The sequence below is a fragment of the Leucoraja erinacea genome, chromosome 19 (genome assembly GCF_028641065.1).
Source record: "Leucoraja erinacea ecotype New England chromosome 19, Leri_hhj_1, whole genome shotgun sequence".
Classification (NCBI taxonomy): Eukaryota; Metazoa; Chordata; class Chondrichthyes; order Rajiformes; family Rajidae; genus Leucoraja; species Leucoraja erinaceus.
Genome location: NC_073395.1, coordinates 30748966 through 30764125, shown reverse-complemented (window position 1 = coordinate 30764125; position 15160 = coordinate 30748966). Strand labels below are relative to the sequence as shown.

Below are 15160 nucleotides of genomic sequence, written 5' to 3'. Positions count from 1 at the left end.
TGTGACAGTACCTCTCAAACTCATGACTGTCTTCATGACCTCTACCGCTATGAACAAGAGCAGCAAGCACAGAGGATACTATACCTGCAAGTTCCCCTTCATGTCTTATGCCATTCTGATTTGTGAATATATTTCAATACCTTCATCATCGCTAGTTCTGAATCCTTGATCTCCCAATCCAGCAACATGGTGAAGCACCTTTTCCAGGACAGCGGCAGTGAAAGAATAGCTCACCAGCATTTTTGCAAGACATGTTAGAGATGGACAGTAAATACAGCTTGTGCAAGCAATTCTCGATTCTCAATTCTTGTGCATGATACTACAACAAAAGCCAATAGCGTCAGGAAGAAATGATACAAAAATATGGCTTTGGAAAAAGTAATGAGTGTAAGACAAGATAGCAAAACAGTGGAAATATTTTAGATTACCCAGTAGAATTTCAGCATTATATCTCAAGCATAATTTATGTGCCTCAGAAGAATTACTGTCATATTTCATGGAGTATTCAGAAAAGGAAGGGAAAAAAATAGCTGGCAAAGAATTAATTCCATGTCACTCAGTATGCCTTTTGGCTGCCTGCCTATGGGAGCATCCATGGTCAAGTCATTATATTGGCGCCTTTTTGCTTTTTGTAAAAGAAGGGTGGTAAATGTTAAAAAATATTCAAAACCAAAGCTTCAAAACAGAATTCCAGTTTTTTGCAATAATACATTAATAATCTTAACCATCAATTTTATCTCTCTCTCTATCCACAGACTTTTTTTTCTGAGTTGTTGTTATATTATTTCTTATGATTACATATTCTGTTGTGCTGCAGCAAGAATTTCATTATTCTATCTGGGACAAATGACAATAAAACACTCTTGACTTGACGTAATGAGCTTTTTTCATTATTTTGTGTTTTACATTTATGGCATCATACCTTTATGTTACTTTACCCCAAAAGTGCACTATGTCAGATTGATTATCAACCCCATGTTGATCAGTAGCAATCATCCACATTTTTATGTCCACAGTCATAACTGAGGTTGATTACATTCTATGGAGCGAAGGAAATAGGCATCATCTTGATCACGGGGGTGGGCCTAGCCCAATCAGGGTTTCGGCCCGAAACGTTGCCAATGCTTGAGTTTCTCCAGCTTTTTTGTGTAACCTTCGATTCTCCAGCATCTGCAGTTCCCTCTTAAACACAAGTCATAACTGGATCCTGGCACCAAAAATGACTGAAAAGGGTTCTCTTCAATGTTAGATGCAAACGTCAACCATTTGCTGACAAACAGCCACAGTAAAGGCCTTCGGCCTATTTATATGCTCTTAAGCATTTTATAATCTATTTTACTTGTACCAAAATGTAACTTTGCCTCTCGTATTCTGGAGTCACTCATGGCTCAATGATACCACCATGGGCTTTGAGGAGGAAGTTTTTTGGTTGAAGTTCTACACTAGGAATATGAGCACTAAACCTAAAATGATACTTTGGTCCATTTTGGTGAGGTATTGAAATCATTGTCCTTCGTTGTGAGGTGCTGCAAATTGTCCAAAATAATGATTATCATGTATCTTACCACGTTTAGAATGTCTGTCTGAAAGGTAGTCTAGCCCCATGAGAATATAAGAAACCTCTCCTGCCTGTACCTCCTTTGAAATTCTTCCATCTCACTCCAATGAAATGTTCAAAAGCCTTGGCTTTGGTATAATCACATATCCTGATCCGTGTGCTTATCTCAGGCTATACAATTTAATATAATTTGCAAAACTACTTTGTTTTCAATTCTCATATAAAAATCTGGTGAAATCCATCTTTTAGAAACCCTGAAGTTGAGACTGCATTTGCATGACACTAGAGAAGACGGGGTGCATGAGTAGCTCAGTGGGTTAGGCAGCATCTCAGGTCAACATTACAATCTGAAGAATGGTCCCGACTGGAAATGTCACCTATCCATTTTCTCCTGAGATGCTGCCAGACCTGTTGAACTATAACAGCACTCGGTCTTATTTTGTAAATCAGCATCTGCAATTCCATGTCTCTACTTGTGTGAAGCTAATCGCATTTGAGGCTCTTTGTGATATGCCAAATAGATTTCCAGATTGCAAATCATTATATTTTCCTTAATTTTGTATCTTATGATCAAGGACTTTTTGGTGTTGCTAATTTTGCTTAGATAAAGAAACAGTCAAATGAACAATAAGAGCAATAGCAGCCATCCCAATTGAAAGCTGGCCTATCAAATTAGCAACAATGTTTACAGGCGAGGAGTCACTTGCATCTTCAAGAGCTTCTCCAGGCAGGGTATTGCTGATGTTTGAGGGCTCCTGCAAGCTCCTGCAACACCATCTGTTGCCTAAAGGAACAGAAAAGTGGGAGTGGGATAAGTTATGCTTTGGTCATGCTTTTAAAATCATCATTGTGCATTTTACCTTCCTTGCCACTGGCTCTTTCTATTCTTTTTGCAAACATTATCCTGATTTTTGTGAGTCTGTGGTGTACAGCTACATCGTTAATATCCTGTTTGCTTTTGCAGGGCAAGTATTTTTATTTTCATAGCTAGACTGCTAAAGTCCTGACCTTTGTCTCAATTAGGTTTTTTTTCAGACTTCCATTGGTTGGATTATTCATTGTTATTTATGCTGGGTGTTTCAACACCTGGTAATTTTGCATCCCATGAGGGGGAGGAGACACCTCTGTATTTCACACAGAGAGTTGTGAGTCTATGGAATGATCTGCCTCGGAGGGCGGTGGAGGCCGGTTCTCTGGATACTTTCAAGAGAGAGCTTTATAGGGCTCTTCAAGATAGGGGACATGGGGAGAAGGCAGGAATGGGGTACTGATTGGGGATGATCAGCCATGATCACATTGAATGGCGGTGCTGGCTCAAAGGGCCGAATGGCCTACTCCTGCACATATTGTCTATTGAGACGGGACATAAGGTCAAGTGAATTGTTCATGGAAGAATCAACGTCACACTTCAGTTAATCTTGATCTTTTTTTCTCCTTTTGTGAATCAGACTGAACTTTTTTTCTGCTCTCCTTATTCTAGACCCGGTAGCTCGATTGGCTTTGCTCAAGAATAAGAAAAATAAATATATGCCCATAAAATCATCAAAGATGATGCACAATGGAGTGAAATATTTTAATGGTAAGTAGAAACAGCAATGTTAAACCCAGCGATTTGAGAGACAGGTTTTACATTAAGCAATTATATGCATTGATTGATATTGCTATATAATGTCGTCATGTTTATTGTTACATGTGTAAGTATGGAAAATCTTGCTTGCAGTAGCATCAGAGGTATGTAACAGACCATAGACGCAATGTCAACACCAAAGGAAATGCATTTATACCACTTTATCTTTTGCATAAAATTTCATAAAAGTGCTGACATTCGTGAAAATAATGTGAATACTGTACATGAGTTGGAAGTTCAATATCATTCATTCTTCTATTTGTTACAAGAATGTATCTAACAAATGAAACAGCGAATTATCTTGGATCATTGATTTTAATATAAACACTGATTTTAAGCCACTTTATCATGAGAAAGGATGCATTCATAGAAGATGAACATAGATCGTAGAATCACAGGATCAGACCCTCTGACCCACGATAACCTGCCAACCATAATGCCAATTTAAACAAATCAGTGCCTGCACGTGGCCGATATCCCTTCCTCCTCCACATATTCATTTTAAATATCCTTTCAAAGTACTAATGTGTAACCCTAGAAATGAAAAATATATACTTGTTCCTTTACAATTGAATTACTTCCACAGTTTAAAAGTAATATTGTGCCAATTATATTTTATAATCTCACAGTAAGTTCACTCTGATTTTGTAAAGTCTGTCAGCATAAAGTAACACAATGGACAGTGGACTGGTTAGCATAGAGCACAGAAAAGTACATGAGCCTTTCAGTCCACAATGTCCGTGCCGAACGTGATGTCAAGCCAAACTGATCTCATCTGCCTGTACATGATCAATATACCTATATTCTGTGCAATCCCATGTGCCTATCTAAAAGCCTCTTATACACCACTATTGTATCTTAAAATTCAAGTTTTCATCAGCTTTACCCACAATACATCTTGCACTGAATTAAGCACATTTCATCCCCATATTCACGAACCTCTCCCTGCCTGTCCTTCCATGAGACTTACTTGTCCAAACGTACATTTTCTCATCAATCCTTCCATTTACTGACCTTCAGCTCAGGGGTTCCCACTCCTCTGCCATTCTAGTTTAAATCCTCCCAAGTAACACTAGTAAACCTCCCTGCAAAGTGAGTGCATCTGTTTCGTGGCTCCAGCCACCTGGATTTGATTCTGACCTTGGTAGTTCACCCTATGACCATGTGGGTTTCCCTTGAGTGCTTTTGTATATGTTGGTCATTAGGTGAGTTAGCTACTTGAAATGCACATAGTGTACATCAGTAGTAGGAGTGTGTTAAAGTGCTCATGTGACAGAGTAGATTACAGGGCAGAGAAAATGGGATTGATGAAATTGCTGAGAGCCAACATAAGATTGATGGCACAAATGGTCTTCTCTTCTGTCATGAGAAAATCCAATAAATGTGAAAGCACATTTAGCAATAATCAAACAATAATGGTCTTTAATTCGACCCAAGAAGAGTTATCACTCGTTTACCTTCCTATCTAAATGAATGTACATGTCATCTCTTATTTGCACATTGTATTATTTTAGATATTGAAATAATATGTGTAGTTTTTTATAACGAGAAATAAAGGGCTTATTTAAACCATCCCACCTCTTCCACAATTGTGTGGTAGATTATAATTAGTTAAATACCAAACATCAGTTTTTTACGTTTTAAATGCAAAAATTGAGCAATAAACGTTCATAAAAGGCAGATAAGAATCTACTTTCCAAATCTGTGGCCTAACAATATATTTGGTACCACCATTTAAATTTAATGTTAACGTAAAAGCATAAGAGATACAAAAAGATGGAGTAACTCAGCGGGCCAGACAGCATCACAGGAGAAAAGGAATAGGTGACGTTTCGGGTTGAGACCCTTCTCCTAATCCGTGGGTTATCGGGTAGTCAGTCTGGCGTGAGAAGTTACTCCCTGAGGTAAGTGATTTTTAGCAGATCTGTGGTGAAGAAGAAGTAGGGCGCACCATCCAAGCTACTCTAGCTTCCCCGTCTCCCTCCTGCCATCTAATCTCAGTCCGTTATCCCACTGAGCTCCACCTGACCTTCATTGCTGCCATCCCAATCACTAGTGATTTACCAGTGCCGTTCCCCTTAAAAATTACACAAAGGAACTACTCACCTACCCATATTCCATGTTTTCTAAAAATTAGTGAGTCATTTAAATATGTGATTGCTAACAAATTTGAATCATTTTCCCATTATTTGCTAGCAAGAGAGTAGTTTTGTGCATTAAACAAGACATATCTTATTGAAGGGCAAATGATTTAGGCTGAGAAAGGCATGTAAACATGAAGTATCAGGATTGTGCAAGTAATTTGTGTGCTCACTGATGTGAGCAAGTTATGTGCTCACTGATCACTAAAAAGATAATATTTAAAGAAAACCTGCTTTGAACAATATTGATGCTGAAGTTATCACGTACAATAATTGTAAACAGGCACCAGAGACCGTGTATGATTTAAACACATCTCTAATCAGCACCAAAACTTAACAGCGTTGAGAACAGGTTGTCAGTACATCCTAGCTGATCCAACTGGCAGTGCCGGGAACGAGTGTTAGTATAAGTGTTATAGTGGGGTGGAGTTAGTGATGCTGGCTTATGTGTGATTGGTTCACATGCATCATCAATCTACATCCTTCCCCCTTAGGATTAAATATGGAAAGGGCACCCATGCCTTGGAGTTAAACATACTCGCCATACCTGTCTGGTGGTCTGCTAACACGACCTGAGCGAGTGCAGACCCAACCCTCCCCTCCCTCTCCTGAAAGATGAGACAGAGAGTCTGGAGGCGAGAATGGCATGGGAGAGGCTTGTGGGGACTGAAAGGGGAAACATGCGGTAGGTGAGGCCCCATGGTTAGTGGAGACCGAGGGACGAGGAGGGGTGTAAGGCATGCGGCGACGGGTGGGAGACATTGCAGAAGGCAGCTGGAACTGGAGCGGCGGAGCATAAGGACCAGCAGGCAGTGGTCGGAGCTCCCTCACAGCAAGCAGGTGTTGTTGACTTCTCCGGTATACCGCTCCCTCACAGTCCACCAGGTAGGATCGTGGCTCGTCAGTCGGGCTGACAACAGTGCCCAAACGGGAATGTCTAGTTGAACATAGACGGACAACCTGGCCCGGCAGTAGAGGCTTGAGTGGTCTGCTGGAACTGTCGTATGACCGTTTCTGGATGTCATGCTTCTCTTGGAGACGTTTCTGGATAGTGGCAGACTTCAACACCCGAGGGACCAGCTGCTGTTGTGCGGTGGGGACCGGAGACCTCGTCAATCTCGACATTAGGCGCTGTGACGGCGATCCCAGGGTTTCGTCTCTGGCAATGTTTCTGAGATTCAGGAGGTCGAGATAGACGTCTGAATTTGAAATGCGCGCTCCCTCCAGCAAGTGCTTGGCACTTCTGACAGCGCGTTCAGCTAGTCCATTACTCGGGAATGCTCGTGACGTGCTGGAAGTTCCATCGGTCAGCGAAAAGCTTGAACATGTGGCTGGTGAGCTGCCGACCGTTGTCGGTTCTCAGGCTGACAGGAGCCCCATAGGCGGAGAAGTGTCTTTTCAGCTTCTTGATGACCTTCTCAGATGTGAGAGAGGTCAGTTGGTCTAGTTCAAACCAGTTAGAAAAGGAGTCGACCCGAACGATGTAGTGCTTTCCGCACCATTCAAGAATGTCTTCCACCAGCGACATCCAGGGCAGTGCTGGCGGCGGTTGTTGCAGAAGGGGCAGCCGCTGCTGATGAGGCGCAAGGTTGTTGCAAGTGCGGCAGGAGGCTATGCGGTCCCGGATGTACTTGGCCATCCCCGGCCAGTAGAACAGATCACGAGCGCGTGCCAGTGTGGAGTCGGCTCGTGGGTAACCGCTGTGTGCCTCTTTGAAGTATTCGTCTTGTAGCGATGAGGGTATCACAACCTTGTGACCCTTAACCACAACACCATCCTGAACCACCAGTTCATCACAGACCAAGAGGAACGGCTGCACCTCTGTGGGCGTGTTGGGTTGTTTGTCTGGCCAGCCTGTTTTGATGATGGAGGAGAGGGTTTGAAGCGTATCATCAATGTCAGTGTGCGCGGCCAGGGTGCGCAGTTGCTTACTGGAGACGAGGTCGACACCGAGGACTGTGAAATCTTCCTGTTCATGGGGGTGTTGTTCACAAGATGCCCGAGGTGCACGAGAAAGAGTGTCAACGACATGCATGTCCTTACCCTTTTTGTAGGTAATGGAGAAGTCGTATCGCTGCAGCTGCAGCATCATGCGCTGCAAGCGAGCTGGCGCGGCATGGATGGGCTTGTTCAAGATTGTCACCAGTGGTTGGTGGTCCGTCTCGACAGTGAATGTGTTGCCAAAGACGAAGTCGTGGAATTGGTGCAGGCAAAGACAACAGCCAGCAGTTCCTTTTCGATTTGCGCGTAGTGCTGCTCCGTGTCGGTCATGGTGCGAGAGGCATACGCGACAAGTAGTAGGGTGCCATCGGCAGATGGTTGCAAGCAGGCTGCGCCGAGCCCGAATTTCGAGGCATCGCAGATGATCGTCACCGGACGTTTCAGGTCGAAAAAAAGTCGAGGTCGGTGCACTGCACTGGTCAATTTGTATTTAAAAACATCAAAGGCAACCTGATGTTGCTGGAACCATGACCATGCAGTGTCCTTTTTGGTCAGCTGCCGCGGTGTGGAGCTTAGTTCGCTGAGGTTCGGTATGAACTTTCCGAGATAGTTTACCATGCCCAGAAAAAGTTGCAGGCCTTTCACGTCTGTGGGGGCAGGCATTTCTGTGATGGCAGTAGCTTTCTTCGGATCCGGTTTGAGGCCATCAGGAGTGACGATGTGGCCGACGTAGGAGACCGCTGGAACCCTGAACTTGCACTTGTCACTGTCCACAAGCTGCAAATTTCGTTTGACCCACTGAGTGAATTCCCTGATCTTTTCGACAACAACCTAGGCAAGTTGCCTGTGACCTACAAGATTATTACTGACCCCCATCATCCGAGCCCCACACCAATTGTCATTTGCCATGACTGACAGGGTTCATTCTATGCTGAAGGACATGGCCTCCACAGGCGTAATTGAAGCAGTCAGCGACCCCACCGCCTGGGTCTCAACCATGATTGCCACAGTCAAGAAGGGAAAAAATGAGATCCGCCTGTGCATCAAACCGAAAGACCTGAACACTGCCATTAAGCGCCCACACCATCCCACCTCTGACACCATGTAAACAGGCACCTGAGACAGTGTATGATTTAAACACATCACAGTGTATGATTTAATCAGCACCAAAACTTAACAGCGTTGACGACAACAGGTTGTCAGTACATCCTAGCTGTTCCGACTGGCAGTGCCAGGAACGAGTGTTAGTATAAGTGTTATAGTGGGGTGGAGTTAGTGATGCTGGCTTATGTGTGATTGGTTCACATGCATCATCAATCTACAATAATATAAACCTTACAAAAGGAAGCTCATACATATCGCCTGTTTTTCCATAATGTCTGACTATTGTTAACACTAGAGATTGCCGATGAAGTGAACATCGGAATAGTTAGGTTGGGTGGTGGAGAGGAGAATAGGATCACACATGGCCAGTTGGAAAATGGTGATTCTGTTTGTTTGCGGAGATGAGCAGATAGGACTTGGGCAGTCAATTGACAGGGCAAACATTACAGGAAAAGCCAGTGATTCTGGGAAGAAAGGTTGGGCAGATAACAGCACCAAGGGAACAGAGAAGGGTATAGTGAGACTGTTCACTAAGGAAGAGTACTTAAAGAAAATCCTGCTCTGAAAATATGGATGAAGAAAACATTCCCCAGAAAAAGCATGGAGATGGTGGAGCCCTTAAATAGCACCAGAAAGTGCTTTTCTCTCTGGTTAAATTTAAATTCCCTGGGCAATGCTCACATTGTTTTCAGACTCAGATGTGCAGTACAATATGCACAAGTGACATCAAAACAGCCATACCATGCCACTTGACTTCCTTGAGCTCATTCAGCCACCTCTGTGCTTCCAGTCATTATGTTCACAGGGGCCTCCGCATCTAATCTTCAAAGGTGTGCGCCAAATGAAATAAGAACCAGATTGTTCTTAGCATTTGAATTTTTTTTAGTATAAAATATCATTGCAAAGCAGTACTAAATGTCTGCGTCACTGTCCACTTAATATTTTTACATCCATTGTTCTTTAATAATAGACCAGATTGTATATGCATTAACGGGCATTAGCTATAAGCTGAGGTTGGACAAATTTATATTGCGTTCTCTGGAACATCGAAGGTTGAGGGAAGTCCTAATAGAAGGCTTTTTGATAGGCACAGGAATATGCAGGAAATGGAGAGATGTGGATCACATGCAGTCAGAGGAGATTAGTGTAAGTTAGCATCATGGTCAGCATAGACATTGTGGGCCAAAGGGCCTGTTCTATGTTCTCTGGCCCTGAGCCTGGAGTCTCTGCTCACTGTCACCCTACATCTGCACTTACTATGTCCATGTGATGACCTATCTTACTTGCTTAAAGTATTATGGACCATACCAAGCATTTAGTGATGCGATGTGAAGCTCCACTTCAAAACTCCTAAGAAAGCTTCACCTCACCTTTGCCTATACAAAATCAGAAATATTTAAAAATGTATGAAAATAATCTTTAAAGTCTAAAAAACACTCCATGAAAAAAATAAGCTAACCAAAATTATTTAGAAAAAAACACAGCCCTACATTCCACATTGAATTCAATGTGGTCTCAGATCCTAAGCCAGATTTAATCTAGTGCTGAATCCGAGAGGTAATTCCCTAGTGCTAGTGCTGAGCAGTCTGCAAGGAGTACAGTGATAGAGTGAACTGACAAATTCAGCATTCCAAATCTGTCAATGTGTTCAAGGCCTCTGCATTTGGCAGCCTGTCATGGGCTTGCTTCCATTTAAAGAGGTATGTTCCAGTGGTTCCATTAAAAAACGTAAGCATTTATTCACAAGACCCGGGTAAATGGCAAGTTTTGCAGCAATCTTGTTAATGTATGATTACAAGGTGGAGTTCCATTTTGTACAAATTCCTATATTCTACAATAGCAATTCAAACAGTTATCAGTTAATTTATGAAAAAAAATAATTGCACATATCAGTACCAGATAAAAACTCCTGAAATCGACCTTCTGAGATTGTGTTTCCTGCCAACTGCTTCACTGAGTCCTATTATACACAAGTTCATGGTCTCAGGCACGTCACCCTTCAGGCTATAATAGGAAATGCGATGACATTCAATATTGGGGCTAAGAAAAGAGAGAGATATGGGGTTTAGTATTTGGGGTGGGTTGGACAGGGAAGACAATACAATGAATGCACCATTCAATTTCAGCTCTTTAATTAGATTTGTTATTTTTCCATTTCAACTCCTCCAACAATTATATATCTTTGCAAGTTTCTTTTTAAATGACAGCTTGGGATTATGTATCATGCTTAACTTTAAGAAAGATGACTGGAGGCCATCAACTGTCAAAGCCAATACTAAAGCATTGACAATAAAGAGTTAAAAGTGTTGAAATGAAAAAAAATGTTTATGGAAGCTGTTTTACAATTCGTTTCACATCTGTGCAGGACAGTTGTGTGTAATCAAGGAGTGAAATATATAAGTTTGTGAAACTATGGGTTTAATGGCTCTCTTAGGGTGTAAAATGATAGGGACTTCAAGCAGGTAGATATAACCAGCAAAATCTAGAAAAGAACTAGAATAATATAAACACATGGTTTTGGATAACTTGGAAAAAATCTGTGTTGTGTTTGCGTTAATCATCTCCAGAAGAAATCCAAACTGATACTTGAAACATAAGACTTGGAGAAAGCAGTAAGGCCTGAGGCATTGGTGATCTCAAGGAGCTCTCTATGGGTCAGAGCCACTTTCCTGGCAGAGTGCAACCCCAGTTCACAGGATTGCCTCTTAGAGAACTGTAAAACACTGCACGAGTTGTGTTGTCAATGCTACATAGCATTTTGTTCATTTCTATTTTATAGTTAAATGCTTTGTCACTTGTTAAAATATAACATTTAAAGTGAAGCCTGCACTAATTTTCCGAGCAAGCATCTACTAAGTTATGATAATAGTTTCCTGCAGGTTTATAATGTAGTCATTCGAATTTTGTTTTATATCAACCAATCATTGTACACATGTGTGGCACCTTATCTAAAACAAATGGTAAACATTAAAAGTAATTCACAAATGAAACATGCCGACAAATGTTCTGATCTTTACACTTCCATGTTGTTTTAAAATATAATTCGAATGCTTTTGCGCTTTATGACAACATTTGTTTCTTTTTTTGTCCCACTGTATAACTCAGATAAATTGTCAGAAATTTGATCAGCTTGGAAACAATGGAAGTTGTACCTCACTTTTAATAAGATTTTGACTCCTACATGTTTTAATATGCCATAATATTATAGTGACAAGGATTCAAAAGTATTTACCACAAACACCTTGGGACATATTAAAAATAAAGTGAATAGAGCAATATGTAAATGCAAATGTTTCAATGTTAATACATTATGAACCAAAACTCTGAGTAACATGGAGATGGTGTAATCCTATGAAATATAAAATGACCAAAAGTACTATTATACCCCTTTATCCTTAATGGATGAGAAAGTGGGATTACATAGAACTAGTGTGAATGGATGATCAATGGTCAGCGTGACTCAGTTGGTTAAAAGGCCTGTTTCCATGCTATAGCATGTGATCGCTGCAGTCAAAAATCTTCGTGGATTGGAGGTTCTCAATCTTTTTCTTTATTTTTTTACGATGTAGGAAAACACACTATTGAAAAGAAAATTGAACATATTGTGTTCATAAAATATCGTTGATTTTCTTTTATTTCCAATATCTCATGTTTGATTACGTCTCTTGGAAATATGGCTGACAAACCGACTGAATACTACAAGATTGCTTTTTCTGACACTTCAGCCCCAATTCACAGATTGAGTACTTGGTGTGGATATGATAGCAAGCAGCATGCTTACATTAAATCACTGTGTGAGGCCTGGAGAGATATTAACTCCTGTGATTCATTACTGTATTCCACCTCTTGCCCAAATCCAATGGCGGGTGGAAGCAGGATTTCGGGTGGCTGGAGACCACCTCCGGGGATTCCAGTGGACAGTCTCCTGAGACAAGAGAGACAAAAATTTTCTTTATGAACTGGAGAAGCACTCTTACTCCTCCGAATTCATAAGGAAATAATTATTTACTAAATTTAAATAAGCAATGTCGCTTGGGCTCTCTCGGTTCTGATCTTGATTGCTGCCGTTTTCTGACTGCTGTGGCACAAGTTGGGATTTATTTGACTGAGAGTAGCAGGCAGATAAGGATCCTGTTCGAGTTCTGAGACAACATTTGATTGGTGTTGGCTAAGGCTGCAGTAGGAATGAGTGAGTAATCCTCTATTTCAGCCCCTCATTGGGCATGGGGGTTAAAATCAGCCTTTTATACTGCATCTTCCAGTTGGTGGGGACTTACACAAATGGAACATTTCCCTGCGAACAGGCAAGAAATTTAGTAGAGGAACAAAATAAACAAATTTTAAGCTCCATTGTCAATTTCAATAATGCATTGTAGACAAAGTCACTTTAAGAAAAATCGCTCTTACTGTGGTATTAAAATCCATAATTGAAAATTATAAATGAAACAATAAATACTGAAAATACTATCCACAGGATAGTCAGCAACTGTGAACAACAAAATATATATTTTTTTAATGTTGAAAATATTTCAGGTTTTGATGAAAATTCTTTGACAGAAAATCTTATTTAAGTATGATGTCTATGTATTATTTGTTGATAGTTGTGATTTTGAAGCTGTACTTTTCATATTAAGGAAAAAACCAAGGCAAAGTAATTAAAATACCACCTGGGAGAAAATCTGCTTAAAAGCAGGTAGTTTCATTTTAGAAAGCAAATACTTGCCAGTGTACATTTTTTGCCCTACATTTTTCCTTTGAATGATGAAGCCTTGATCTCAACTGAGCTGTTAATTTTAGCAAGTTTTCTAAGGTGCCAGAGTATTTAGACTTGTTTCTAAGCTTTGTTAAAAATAAACATGGAAATCTCCCTGCAGGTGTTTTGATGGCCCCCGATCAGAGCTGGATTTCCTGTTTTGGTTACAAAAATATGCCAAACTTCAGTTGATGGAAGTAGCTAAAAAAAAAGTCAACAACATCAATTGATTACTAAAAGGAAGATCATATGAACTATATTTTTTGTAACTATAATACATTTATCCCTGTGCCTTTATTATTTTTTCATTAATAAGGCTTAACTGCAGATCTACAATCCAAGTCCATCTTATACTCTCCTCCTCCCACTACACCATTTGTTACATGTGGCACTTTGAAAAATGACATGAAATGTTTTTGTAACTTTCGTATAATTTAGGCTTTTTTTTCATCTTGATTGCACAAATTAGTATTTTATATAATTTTTAAAAGTTTACTCCTAAAGATGCATTTATCATGCCATATGAGCTGGTTGCTCAAATAATAGACATCATTATTCTGCTTGTACAAGGTTGAATGCAAGTGGTGTGTTACGTACTGAAAGTGCATCCTGGCATTCACTAGCTTTATACATCTACTTTTCTTAAAATGTTGTTAAAAGGTTCAGAATTCTTCAGAACCACTTTCGGAGATGATAATCCAGTAACTTGATTTTTTGTTTAATATACGTGAATCTTCAGCAGCAACAAGGTCTTGGTTGCAACCCATTTGCCAGTTAATGTTTAGTCAAGTTATTTCTTTGCATGTATAAACTCATAAAGATCTTTGATTAAAAGCCATAGAAGCGTTTCTATAAGAATAAGTAATAGTGCTCTTCACAAGTATTTGAAAATGTCTTGGACAAAATTTAACCTGCAGATGACCTTGTCTTGTTTATTCAGTAGGGAGTTTTGAAGCAATGCATAGACTGTCCATTATTCTCCTTTTTGAGAAAATTAATGGCAGATGGTCTTGACCTCAATGACTGTCACTAACATAGCACTGAATGCCTTCATTCTTTAATATCACGATATTGTTTCTTCTGTGGAGATAGTGACCTCTGATTGTGCAAGATCCCCAAGAGATCTACATGATAAGCCTGCATGCACATTTATTCCTTATAGAAGTATACTTTTGTTCAAACACTAACATTCATTAATCCGGTTGTCTTTCAAAAATTGAATTGGCATTTATTACAAATCTGAAACATTTTAATGATTCAAAGTATTTAGTAAAAAAAAGATAAAACCAAAGCCTTATGACAGGACTTCTTTCAGTCAATTGTCTAGTTAGGTTTCTGTTAATTACACAGTTTTCTGCCACTTGTGTTTGAATTTAGAAGGGAACTTAAGTCTCAATGGCAATGACAAAATCCTGATCTGCCACTTGTCAATTCTAAACTATTTACTCAAATTCAGTTGTATGTGTATATATTTGTCAATTATCTGGATATATGATGGATTTGATCATGTTAATTTCATAATTTTGGTCACAAAGATTCTTAAAAATATATAAAGGAATAGTCACTAATGGGATGCAAGCCAGATGCTATGTGTCAGTCAGCACAATGGATAAAGGAGAGCAGAGACCATTTATTCTTACCCATTTAAATAAAAGCAGCTTCACTTAAAACAAATCTGATAAGAATAAGACAAACTTTGATCAACATGGATTTCTGTCTTTCTCCATTTCATTTCTTTGGCTGGGAAATTCTGGGGGGAAAAAAATCCTCTTTTGATCATAGATTTATGTCTTTAAATTTATTCTAACCACCATGCGTCAAATGTCTCAACATCATCTCTAATAAAACGTACATTTTTGTTTTAGTTATCTGCAGAATGTTATTTTAAACATGTACAGATTAAAAATCATATAATGTTATGTAAAATATTTTGGTGATGTGGTGAATTACTTTTTGAGCATATGAAAAATTCTACTTTTAAGAATGAACTGCAGTTATTCAATTTTAATACAAGGATTCGGTAAACTATTATTTTC

General features: G+C 39.8%; 1 protein-coding gene across 2 annotated transcripts in view; it reads left to right on the top strand.

Moving 5' to 3' along the window:
* lrriq1 (leucine-rich repeats and IQ motif containing 1) overlaps positions 1 to 15160 on the top strand; it is a 148080-nt gene that overhangs the window by 106440 nt on the left and 26480 nt on the right. For both annotated transcript variants that reach the window (XM_055650756.1, XM_055650755.1), the window contains exon 23: positions 3039 to 3137. In XM_055650756.1, coding sequence (XP_055506731.1) covers positions 3039 to 3137 — 99 coding nt within the window. The remainder of the gene's footprint in view (positions 1 to 3038; positions 3138 to 15160) is intronic.